The sequence below is a fragment of the Scyliorhinus canicula genome, chromosome 4 (genome assembly GCF_902713615.1).
Source record: "Scyliorhinus canicula chromosome 4, sScyCan1.1, whole genome shotgun sequence".
Classification (NCBI taxonomy): Eukaryota; Metazoa; Chordata; class Chondrichthyes; order Carcharhiniformes; family Scyliorhinidae; genus Scyliorhinus; species Scyliorhinus canicula.
The window spans coordinates 97,684,809-97,698,062 of record NC_052149.1 but is presented as its reverse complement, the minus strand read 5'-3'; the positions used below and the strand labels follow the sequence as shown (position 1 = coordinate 97,698,062).

Genomic DNA, 13,254 nt, shown 5'->3' with positions numbered 1-13,254 from the left:
CCTATAAAAGACAGGTCCCACACTTAGTTCGTTCTTCTTGTCCAACCCTCCTCTCTCCTTGACCAGCCCTCCTCTGTGGATCAGCACCTCGACCAGCTTTTGCCAAGAAGACCTTGAACGAGAGAGAGGAGAGGTTTGGGACAGCAGCCGCCAGCAAGGAAGTGTCTCACAATGATCGCTACCAGAGATAGACACTCCTGACCCCTTTTTAACCTGTACCAACCTGAAGTCTTCAGACCAGAGCAGAGCAAGAGGCCTTGCCCCCTGATCCGGCAGTTCCTTCGAGATAAGTATTTGTTTATTTAGCGGTAGGAATAGTTTAATCCTCTTAGCGTGTGCATTGGTAGTTTTATAATTGTATTATAATCAACTCAGTTGTTTGAACTTACTAATTGGTGTATGGTTTTATTGCTTTGAACTTCACCTTGAAACTTGTGGCGGTATCTTAACGATACCTGGCGACTCCAGAGCTAAGTAACGAAACAGAGCCAAATTGAGTGTTAAGCACACTCACCCAGATGAGCAACATTTAGTGGCGACTCTGATTGGATTCGATTAGAACTGGCCCCCCCACTCCGAGAGAACCCAGAAATTTGAATCTGAAATCCAATTGGGAAAAGGAAAAACCAGAAGTGTTCAAGGAGTTCAAATCAATAGTCATAATTCGGAAGTGTGTTTTTGCATGCGTAACTAACAGGGTTATAAGGTTAAACAGAGAGATTTTTGTTGCGACAAACTATCGGAAGTTTTATAATCGGAACACAGCGAAAGCCGTACCCGTATTTAAAAGCATTACCTTATTATCCCCGTTCCAAATTAAAGAGAGCATAAAGAAAAAGAAAATGGCCATGCAGGCAACGGAACGCCTCATGAACCCAGAGCAGTTTGTGGTCGCAGCGACGAACAGTAGCAGAGTAGGCCAGTGTCCCGTATGGGAGCTGGAACTCAGGAAGTACCTCAAAGGGAAAGGATGGCCCCTTTGGAGTGAGTTTTGTTTGAATGAGGAGACAGGTCCCGGGAGTATAGGACATGCTTGGTGGGAGAACCTATCTCAAATTCATAAAAAGAATTTAAGTAAAGCACGCAAGCCGATGGCAATTGAGTCCTGCATGGCACAATTGCGAGGCACAGAGGAGGTCGTTCGGACGCCCCACAAAGAATTAGAAGAGAGGGATAGGATGAGTAAAGTGGATGTCAGGGACATCGAAAAGGAAAACCTAGGTTTGAGACAACGACTGGCAGAGAAGGATAGAGAGGTGGATGATGCCAAGAGGGCACATCAGTCTTGTCTAGCCCATCTGAGCAGTTCCCAAACCCAGTATGAGAAAGCCCATCAGGATGTGCAGCGCACAGTTCTGATCAGGGAAAATTCAGAGAAGCAAGTAGAGGCACTGCAAAGGCAATGCTCTGACCTAAAGGCAGCTTTAAGAGCACTCCATGCTGCCACCACTGAGCAAAGGCAAAGCACAGTGGATCATGCGAAGTGTAGGAAGCAGATTGCGCAGCTGCAATCTCTGCTTTCTGTACAGATTGGGTTCCAAGAGACATTTGGAACCCAATTAGATGAGGAAAATGCCCCAGATTGGCAGGAATTAAGCGAAACCGCACAGCGCTATGTTCAGGGAACATGTGCGCCAGCAGCGCAACAGAAAAGGAAAGCGCCCCAACCCCCCACAGATCAGATAGCACCCGCACCTATGAACCCAGTCACCACCCAAAGAAAGGCAACCACAGAAGGCGCACCTGACGTCACCTACACCACCCCCTTAACCGTAACACAACTAACGGACGCGTGTGAGAAAATCACCCCGTTCCTCCCCACTGCAGACCCCCACCAATTTTTTGCAAGAGTTAAGCAACAGGCAACCATGTACGGCCTGGATGAGCGAGAGCAAGTGAAGCTCACAGTTTTGAGTTTAGACTCATCGGTTGTAGCAGCCCTCCCCGACCCACAGAACGTTGGAGGAGGCACACTAGAAGAGATGCATACATCTATTTTAGACGCGATAGGGTATAACAGAGGAGACCCAGTCGAAGGCCTAAATAAGTGTAGGCAGAAAAGGACAGAGCATCCCACAGCATTCGCAGGAAGGCTGTGGATTCATTTCACTGCCGTTTTTGGCGATTTAGACCGAACACATTTAACCCGCGACAATATGGTTAAATGGACCCGCAATATAATCTCCCACGCCACAGATGCAGGACAGAATGTCTGCAGCAGTTATGACCCCTTAGAAGAGGCCCATAATGAAAAATGGGTATTGAAAAGATTGTCCCGCGCTTGGGAACAATCCATCCAAAGCAAGGTTAAAGTTAAGACCCCAGAAGAAGCTCAGGCTGCAGCAGATATACAGGCAGTAAGAGCGCAGCAAAACCCCGCATGGGTAAATGAAGGAAAGAACAGCCCCCCACAGAAGTCGCAGGAATGTTACAACTGCGGACAGTTAGGGCATTTCGCAAGGGAATGCAACGGCCCACAGAAATCTCAGAGAGGCCAGCAGACAGGCACTCTGACCAGGAACAAAGCAAAGCCTATCCATAGTATAGGGACGCAGTCAGAATAGACCAATGTGGACGGAACGGACTGACGGTGTTCGGGCTCCCCCACTTGGGTCTGTGACACCCTCTGGGACCGGTCCGGAAGACCGGTGGTCACAGTAAAAATTAGAGGGAAGCCCATAGAATTACTTTGGGACACAGGAGGGTCCCGCACTACCATTAATTCCTCCACTACAGCACAGGCAGACACGTGGCCCATTACAGCTTCCATTACACTCAGCGGATTTACAGGTCACTCACAGCAGGGACACATTACAGCCCCTGTATCAATCCAGCTAGGGAATATCTCCACCAGACACTCCGTTGTTTTAGTTAATCTGCCCCCCACAGCAGAACACATACTGGGTATTGACTTTATGAATGCCCACAGCCTGTCGTTCGATCCAGTAAATCAGTATGTCTGGAGAATGGCAAAATCTGACAGAGCACCCGCAACTCTCACAGTAGGAGAGTATGCAAACAGGATTAGCGCAGTAGGCGACTATTGTTTCGACCCGACCATGCTTAACACGGACAAACAGGTTAGGGCAGTTTTGAACAGACACAGGACAGCATTTGCCAGTCACCGGCACGACTGCGGCAGAATGACTGGACAAGTTCAAGTTACTGGACCTGACCCGAGACCACAGCGACAGTACCGATTTCCCCTAGAAGCAGAGGGAGAAATTGGAAAAGTTATAGAGAGCTTATTAGAGCAGGGTGTACTTAGGACAGTAGCCTCAACTAATAATGCACCTATTTGGCCAGTGAGGAAGCCCGACGGATCATGGCGTCTGATCATTGATTATCGGGAACTCAACAAAGTTACCCCAGCAGTAGCCCCCACGGTAGCAACAAGTCCCGAGACCATGCTCAAGCAGGGACTCCACTCCAAATATTTCACAGTGTTGGACATTAGCAACGGCTTCTGGTCAATCCCATTGGCAAAGGCGTGCCAGTACAAATTTGCCTTCACATTTAAAGGACAGCAGTATACGTGGACATGCCTCCCACAAGGATTCCACAATTCACCCTCCATTTTCCACCGACAGCTGGCAAATGGATTAGCATAATTTTCCCGACCCGAATGTCTGGTACAGTATGTGGACAACCTATTACTGCAGACAGACACCAAGGCAGAGCACATCACACTTCTGTCCGAGCTCCTGGAACTATTACAAAGTATTGGATGTAAAGTTACCCTCAGAAAGGCCCAAATATTGGAGAATCAAGTGATGTATTTGGGTACAGTCATCACGCACGGCAAACACGAGATCGAGTTCAAAAGAATTGAATCGATCGTCAAATTGCCCCTTCCCCAAAATGTTTCAGCCCTCCGGTCGTTTTTAGGACTGGTTGGGTACTTGTGGCGGTATCTTAACGATACCTGGCGACTCCAGATCTAAATAACGAAACAGAGCCAAATTGAGTGTTAAGCACGCTCACCCAGAACGAGCAACAATCTAGACAGATAACATGAATGGGCAGGGAGCAGAGGGATACAGGACCTTAGAAAATAGGCAACAGATTTAGGTAGAGGATCTGGATTGGCGCAGGCCTAGAGGGCTGAAGGGCCTGTTCCTGTGCTGTAATTTTTCTTTGTTCTAGACGAGTTGGTGCTTTGTGAGTCTAGGGGTAACGTCGGTTAGGGGGGGGGGGGGGGGGGGATGGGGGGATGATCTGAAAAGCAAATATTTACAATGATTCACTGACTCTAGCCTTTCTATTCCAGGAATCTCGATTTTGTTAAGCAGTCTTTTATGTGGCATTTTGTCAAAAGCCTTCTTCAAATCCATACAGAAAATACCCATTGCATTCCCTTCATCAACCTCCTTTGTTACTACACCTAAAAAATCAATTGAGTAAGCCATTCACGATCAATTAATGAATATTGGATCATTAGCTGTAGTAATCCACGGGAGGCAGGAGTTCCGTCACCACACCAATATTTATTTACAATAACGATATTACAGGAGCAGCTACAAACAGTGCTGCTAGCAGTCCAGTCAACTTAAGACTGGCTCACAAAGCCTACACAGGTGATTATATGGGTCCCCTCAATGAGCTATCATTGAGGGAGCTCATACTCCAATTGGCCAACCAATAAAGCCAATTGGAGTTCATTACATTAGCCTTCACTGCATAAACATTCACTTATTTCTAAGCTTGGAAGTACTTGATTAATGTGCATCATCTCATTTCAATGCTGACTGAATTGTTATCCTTTCCTGCACTTCATTAATATCAACAAGCACTATAATTTGCAGTTCAATACATTTATCTAATAGCCAATACCCAAATATCCAAGTTTGGCAGCCGGGGTATAAGCATCAGAACTGTAAAAGTGAGGGCTGCATAATTACATAGGAAAGTAAAAGGCAGCAGTTAAATCTGACAGCTTTCAATGTGTCATACCCGGTGTAGAATATTAAATATGTGCACACACGTACAGCTAAAAGTGGCCATAAATTACAGACAGTCACACCTTCTCCCTGCATTGCAATTAGGCACAAACAAACAACATAAAATAAAAACATAAAAAAAACTAATTACTGGATTAGCATCCAAAATATAGTCATACCTGCCAGGCAATCCATCTTAATATAAAATGCTAGTTTCTCCTGGCTTTCTGCACATATATCATTTGAACAAGAACTGTATCCCTACACAGAAGTATGCATCAAGTGAAAGTATTAGTCAGCTGGAAGCATCTCAGTACAAAGTGCGAGAAACCATTGGAACAGGGTGTCCCACACACAAGAGATGACACAGAGTGAGAAGAAAGCAAAACCTGCAAATCTTAACTTTTGGAAAAACAGGAAATGCGGCAAACACTTAGAAGTCAGGCAGCATCCCAGTGCTGAGAACAAATCATAACACAAGAGTTAATATGCTGGGTGATCTTTATTTGCAAAACTGAAGGGTATTACAGATGAGCAGTATTTAAAGAGGTATGAGCATTGACAACACTGTTGTCAGTCAATGAGTTGAAGACGAGGTGGGATGGGACTTGAGAGTCTCTGAACATATGACCAAAACCATAGCAGAGTTTCCCCAAGTACAGGATTAATTCCCAGCACTCTGAACATTAAAACCCAGCTCTCAGCTGTTTGTTATTCATATGCCAGCCTGGTTTCCACAGATTTGTTGCCTAAAAATATGAATAAATGTTTTGTAATCTCATCACTGAAACTGCAGCAAATCTCCCTGGTACAGCAGCATCGTTTCTGCAGCAATGCAGTGTGTGACAGATAATTGCCGAATGCAAATGTCTGGAAATTAACCTCAGTTTGTTGCAGCATGATTAATGGAGAAATTGCCCCATCATCTCCATTCTGCCCAAGACTTGCGGTGTCGCTTTATACAGCCATGTAAATATAGCATGGCTCTTTTAACAGTCATTAGAAATAAGCTTGTGACTTTTCATCTTTGGTTATAATGTGCTTCTGCTCCTTTCCTGCTCTCATTTGGATCTTCATCATCAAATTGGGGAAGCCCTGCTATAGGGTCTGAACCCTGACACCCCATTGCAGAGTTCAGCAGGATACCATAATATGGGGCTACATTCTGAGAGCTGGACTGCACGACAACCCCAAATCTGTCCAGGAAACAAGACCATCGTTTGAGCATCTTAGTGATATGCTCGATGATGGCTCCAGCAGTCCCCCGGTGCTTGATATATTTGTGTGTGGCAATTGAGCACAGGGATTTGTGCCATTTCTACTGAGGGTGCTTCTATTTCCCCTACAGCCAGCCCCCGAGTCCTGAGCCTGGTGTGGTAATGGGTGATGATACACTGGCACAATATGAATGTATCACGACAACTGTCAGGGAACTTGGTACAAACATGCATGAGTCAAGGTGGTCATTCATCAGGTGAACACCGATGGAGCTGAAGCTTTTCCTATCCATGAAGGTTGCTGGCTGATTGGAAGATGTCCTCATGGCTATGTGTGAACAGTCAACGAGGACCTGCATAAGTCTAAGATTACAGTAAATGCCACAACCATTTACGACTGACTACTAGCACCCATCAAGATTGTAATGCAATTGTTGTCCCTGGAAATGAAGGTGGTGACCTACTTGATATAGGCAGCACAAATATTTGACTTATGTGACTGATGTCACCTGCTGCATCCTGGACTAAGCCCAGCTCAAGAAAGTAAAAGCGGTAGTTAATTTTATGATCATTGGCAATGCATGTGGCCAACCGGGAGAGTGGTCATATTGTAAGGAGTTGCACAGATCACCAATGATCTGGGTAGGTATGCCTTCAAGCACCCCTACTACTTCATGTGTGGTTTCCGGTTATGTCTTTTAATCTAACTACTGTCTAGTTTTGTATCTAAAAGATAATCAAGCCCCATTGGTACAGCCAGATTAAAAATAAGCTTTCTAATTGCCTTACCTTTACTGTTTCTAAGCTGTTAATAAAATCTTGAAGAAATTACTATGTATGCCCAGCCCTCTGGATAATTATTGTTTTGATGAGTTGAGGTCACATATTAATCTTGTTGTTATATTTTCTGTGAAATGCAAATTCTATCAGGATTTTACTGCAATCTAATATCAACAGTAAATAAGATGGGTGATTTTCAAGCAGTGGATAGGATTTAATGGCCTTTCCTGTTTAGTGGAGGGTGAGGATAATGTTGCTTGGCTGCTTCACCCCCAGTTAAGTCCAAGGTGAGAATGCCAGTGAATGGCTTCCCTGACCTGTCACCAACTGAAGCAGCATATTAACCAGTGGTGGGCTGGGGAGGAGGGGGGGGGGCAATGTGGGATGGCATGGCAGGAGTCCAAAAAGCAAAGCAAACCCCAGCAGGATTACTTTCCGGAACCCAAGGAGGGGCCCCTCGTTCAAAGGCACTATGTAATTGATCGAAGAATCTGGCATTCAGAGGGCCCACTGAGAACCACCCTATTGCTCTTGCTGCTGAATGCCCTACACTGCCCTCCTTCACAACCCTTCCCCCACCCTCATTCAATGATGATCTGGGATCTTGCTGCTATGATTGGCTAGCAGCTCATGGCAGACAGGTTTTCTACCGCAGGGTCCTTAATCCCATGAAAGATCCACTGCTGCCTAGTTAAGTGCCAATTGAGCAGACCTTTCCTAAAAGATATGACATGGGGTCCTAAGAGACCTGTTGCCTCCGCACAAAATATCGCCCAATGATTCACCTTTCAAATAGATTAAAACAGGTGCTAAAACAGAATACAGAAACATAGTATTTATTTTCTCGTTTCTTTGAAGTTCAAAGATGATATTCAGTTATCTCATGTATATGCTGGCAAAGATTACTGATTTGTCACTCAAACGATATTCACTTACCTCTGATGTTGTGAGTTTTTGTGATTCTGTCCGATAAATACCAATGGGAATGTCTCCTGATGAAGAGCAAAGTTTCTGATAAAGCCGCCCATATGTCCTGATCCATAGATCATCCTCTGTGATTTTCATCTATATGAGCAGAAGAGATGAGACTGTTCAGCATTTGTCTTGATATTATTTTACAGCCTTTTCTGCACTTGCCCAGATGCATTGGTTTTACTGAGTTTACTTAGAGCTAATGACAGTTTAAGCAGAGTCAGAATGAGGGTAAAGTTGGATTAGTGAATGATCATCACTAGGTTATTGCACGTCTTCAGACTTTAATTTGATGATGCCTTTAACTTCTGCACATCATATGATTTTTTTAAAGAGATTACACTGAAAGATAAAAAAAGAATGAGGCTTTCTTCGACAGGATATCCATATGACTTCTTAATATACACCCTGACTCTTTTTGAAAGCATAACTTAATAATAATAATCTTTATGTTACAAGTAGACTTACATTAACATTGCAATGAAGTTACCGTGAAAAGCCCCGAGTCGCCAAATTCCGGCACCTGTTTGGGTGCACAGAGGGAGAATTCAGTATGTCCAAATTAACTAACAGCACGGGCGGGAATCTCTGACCCCCCCGCCGGTTCGGTGAATCGCCGGGGGGGGGGCGTGAATCCCGTCCTGCCGCCACGACGTTGACTGCCCAATTCTGCGGCACCGGGGTTCTGGTGGGAGCGGGAACCGCGCCGCGCCGGTCGGTGGCCGTTGGCAGTGGCCCCCCCGGTGACTCTCCGCCCCGCGATGGGCCGAGTGGCTGCCCGCTTTCGGCCGGTCCCGCCAGCGTAACTCAAACCAGATTCATACCGGCGGGGTCTGGCTCGACAGGCGGCCTGCAGAGTCCTCGGGGGAGGGGGGAGGGGGTTATGGCCCCAGGGGGTTCCCCCATGGTGGCCTGACCCGCGATCGGGGCCCACCGATACGCAGGCGGGCCTGTGCCGTGGGGGCACTCTTTACCCTCCGCGCCAGCTGTCAACCTCCGTCATTTCCGGCGCGTAGAAGAACCCCCCCCCCCCCCGCCCCGCACATATGCCAACTCGCGCCGGCTGGCAAAAGCCCTTCACCGCCGGTTGTCGCGGCACCAAGCCCTTCCGCGCTGGCTGGCACGGCGCCAACACTGCCGGCGCCAGCCTAGCCCCTGAAGGTGCGGAGGATTTTGCACCTTCCGGGCGACCCAACGCCGGAGTGGTTCACGCCACTCCTCAGCGCCGGTATGGCCCACCCCGCCGAGTAGGGGAGAATCCCGCCCCACGTCTCTCAGGGATTTAGTGGTATCACTTGGTGGATAATTTATAAATATACAATGCCCAAAGAGCCAAGAACAATTTTCAATTTTAGCTGTGTTTTTTTCCAATGAAACCTTTGCATGGATGAAAGTGTAGCCATGCAGGAACTGATCTGATGGTTCACTGCATTGTATTACTTCAGCTCCAGCCCTGGATTCCCCTCTTCATTTTCTGAAGGCTCAGACCACAGTAATTCAAAAATAAAGATGGACAAAATGTGCCATTCACTGTAATTCATATTTCAAAGATTCAAGATAATTAACTGACAGACTGACAGATCATCAACCAAATAACTATGATTAGCAGCCCAGCTGTTAACTGTCAAGCAGACCGTGTATAGCTAGTCATCTCAATCAGCAGCCGAGCGTATGTTAAGTTAGCCACACTGTTTTTCATAAAAAGACAATTCCCCTCACAGTAGCATGCATTTGCTTTGATGAAAAGAGCTGTTTTAACTTCATTTTGTCAGCTTCTTATTTTTGCACAGCACACAAAATGACACCGTTTGTTCAGGCTGATGTGTAAAAATTTTAACTAGATTCAGATCTCACACTTCATCTATTTAGTTCTTCAACCTACTCTAGAGGAGGGAGCAGGCTGCCAAGTGTCTAAATTAGTATAGTTTTCTCTGTCGTGCATTCAGTCTTTTCCTACCACAATTGTGCAATCCACAGCTGGGCAAATGAACCTTATCGCTTAATAGCAGTTACGTGACTCAGCAACTGGGAAGCACTGAAGAAACATTCGGAGCAATCAATGATCTGGCCCTGACAATGTTAACACCAGTGCTGATAAGGAATGCATCTGAAGAGGTATTGGACAATGCAGCCTACAGTCTTTCCGTCCACTCAATTTGTCAGCACATTTTGGGATCAATCTTATTCATCATCACCTTAGTAAGTTTTGCTCAGGCCTTGGCTGAAGGGAAGGCTAGGTTAGACTGGTTTGTTTTCTAAATTAATTGGTGTATGCCAGGTGGGTTGGGCAAACAAAAACATTATTATTAGCATTGGCAGAGTGATTGGAAGCCATAGCAGGCACTGAAGTGTCTCCAGAGCACGAGCTCTGTGAGATCTCAACTTTCCCATTAGCATATCTCACGATTGACTTCTACAAGAAGCAGGTGGGAATTGAGTCATGGGCAGCATGCAGAAGTTAAATTCCTTGGGACGGAGGGTGTGTGATTCGTTTGATAGATCAGACTGTTGTTGATGATGGCAATAAGCTCAATCTGTAATGAGTTGACGTGGGGAGGGGACGTGATGGGCGACGGTGGGGAGTCAGTGGTGTTGAAAGACAAGGTAGAAGAGGTACAAAGTGTCCTGTGGGAAAAATAATGGGACTCCTGTCCTTCTGGCTTCAAAATGAAGTGTTAACAATGAAGACGTTACACCCATTTGGGCATCCTATAGGAAGGATGCTGGCAGTTTGAGACTTGAGAACAGATTTTCACGTTGGCAGTGAGAATCGGAGGCAAGACTAATCCTGACATGGTGCTCCCACCTCCATATTGAGACTACCAGCAGGCAGTATCTTTCAGAGGTCCAGGTCCTCAGTAGCCTGAAGGCAGGATGAGTCCAAAGTGGGCAGCTTAAAAGGCCCGCCACCATTCCAAAAAGTATAAGCCTGGTGCTGCTGAGACAATCAGCACTTCACCTATATGTAGTTCAACCTTCGGAACATGTTAAATACCCCTCTCCCAACTCCCATCACACACTCAAACTTTCACACCCTTATCCCTCACATCCCTCTCCGCACCCATTATCCATTTTATTAACAGACATCACAAGCCATATTATAACAGTTGGAACCATTGAATAATCATCAAATCTGCGGTCGCAATTTTCTGGGTCTGTTTGCCGTTGGCACAATCCAGTTATGGCCGCTAACTCGTGAGAAGGGCCTTAACGGGATTCGCGGTGGCGAGCACTCACTTGAGATCTTCTCTGCCACCGCCTGGGATGTAATCAGGTTCATACCATGCGAGGACGTGAACCTAATTACCATGAATTTGAATTTGTTTTAATATTCAGAAATGGTTTTATGCTGTTGCTTCTGGGATGTTCAGATGTTCCTCCATCCCACAACTGGCATAACCCCAGGGGGAATCACTACTGGTTTCCAAAAACAGTTTTGATGACTACACTGGGGGCTTAGAAGTGAGTATAGCCGCTGGGTGGTGAGGGACATGGCCAGGCAGTGCCTTGGCACAGCCCTCTGTCACTGCCCCATGGCAGTGTCAACCTCGCAGTGCAAGAGATTGGGGCCTTTGGGGAGGGAGGGAAGGGGGGAAAATGACCTGGCCATTGAGTTGTGGGGGGAGGTGGGGGGGGGGAGAGAAATAGAGGTCAGCCCTCTGGGTTGGGTGCTGCTCTTATCTGCAGAGGGTCCTGATATCCGGGGCAGGGTGGGGGAGATGAATGGTGGTGTTGGAGCGGGGCCTTTAACTTTGTGTTGAGATCACGACGCTGTTGAAAAATATGTCAGAATCCAAGCTATGCTGGAGATTTTAGGCACCCCTCAAGCTGGCTGTGCAATCCTTGCCTGCGCTTTGAAATTGTACAGAATGCCATTTTATCTGGCTAGAAAAGACAACTGCCAAACCAACAAGTTTCACACTGCTTTTCTCACCTAGTTCAGCACTGTGCAATTTTTGGAAAGTCCCACCAAGTAAACAAACAAATTCTTCAGAGCAATTCTATAAACAACGTAATTCAATTATAACACCATCAGGCAATTGGGCGCAGGTAAGAGCGGATGCGGCAAAACATTCCCCCCCCCCCCTCCCCCCCTCGGCGGGATCTTTCAGTCCAGCCAAGTCTATGGGCTTTTGCATGGCTCACCCACCCACCGCCGGGGATTCTGCCATGGGGGGTTGACCTCAGCAGGACCGGAAGATACCGCCAGTGGGATGGGTCAGAAAAACTCACCCTAACTTTTTATCCATTTGACAAAATATTAGAAACTAATTTGAAGACTTCTACACGTTTACAATGTGCTTTTTTTTCTACTTGACAGCTTGCCAGTCAGCAGAGGTAACAATCTGGAAAACACACCGTTTACTGGGTAGTTGCATATTCCAATCAGTCGGTCACACTCACCTTACTGAGCACAGATACAACTCACTCTACAACAACAATGAACTGTAAAGGAGGCAAAATTAACTCTTCTCACCTCCAATTCATCGTCCACGACTTCATATAGTCTGTATAGAAGCCAATAGCTGCTAAAGTCCACCTCCATGAAAATTTAAAAAAAACTTAGCAGATGAGCCCCTCAATTAGCCCACGTAACTGTCAGTTTCACTCTTCATAGGAGCCGATGGATTCCAGGGCCTGCTCCCTCCCCTGCCCTCGGGAGAATGGCCAAGGGCAGAAACGGAGGCAGGATTTTGGCTGCCCATTTGACATCATTTCTTTTTCAGTCCTCTTTTAGTTTGGCCCTGATCGGGATCATAAAAATCTGGCCACATATGTCCCCTTAGTCAGGCCTGTGGTTGAAATAGGGTGTGTATTCCCAAGATTTAATTGGGACGTAATGGGCGGGATTTATCGGCGGGCAGTTCCGGTCCCACGCCGGCGCACGGGTTTCCCGGCGATGAGAGTTGCTGTCAATGGAAATCTTGTTGACAACAGCTGGACCTGTAGATCCTGCTGGTGGGCCACCTCCGGCGCTGAAAAATACGCGGTGGGGTGGTCAGTAAATCCCGTCCATTATTGCTATTTGTAGTACAGAACTTGAGCATTGCTGAAAAAAGATACCCTGTCAACGTTGTTCATCTTGCACTCATCAGGACAATTCACAAGAACACCAAATGTAAAGAGAACAATTCATGCTGCATGAAAAGAGGAGTTGATTGGTTAGCAAGTGGACTTTTCTAGGTAGCGTAGTTGCCAGGGAGAAATAATTGCATTCTCCATGCTGGAATTTACTCTGCAATATAAGACCATAAGATATAGGAGCTGAATTAGGCCACTCAGCTCATTGAGTCTGCTACGCCATTCAATCATGGCTGATATTTTTCTCATCCCCATTCTCCTGT

General features: G+C 46.4%; 1 protein-coding gene across 1 annotated transcript in view; it reads right to left on the bottom strand.

Moving 5' to 3' along the window:
• Window positions 1-13,254, bottom strand: part of kcnt2 (potassium channel, subfamily T, member 2) — a 1,159,267-nt gene that overhangs the window by 277,600 nt on the left and 868,413 nt on the right. The window contains exon 29 of the mRNA XM_038794878.1: window positions 7,874-8,002. Coding sequence (XP_038650806.1) covers window positions 7,874-8,002 — 129 coding nt within the window. The remainder of the gene's footprint in view (window positions 1-7,873; window positions 8,003-13,254) is intronic.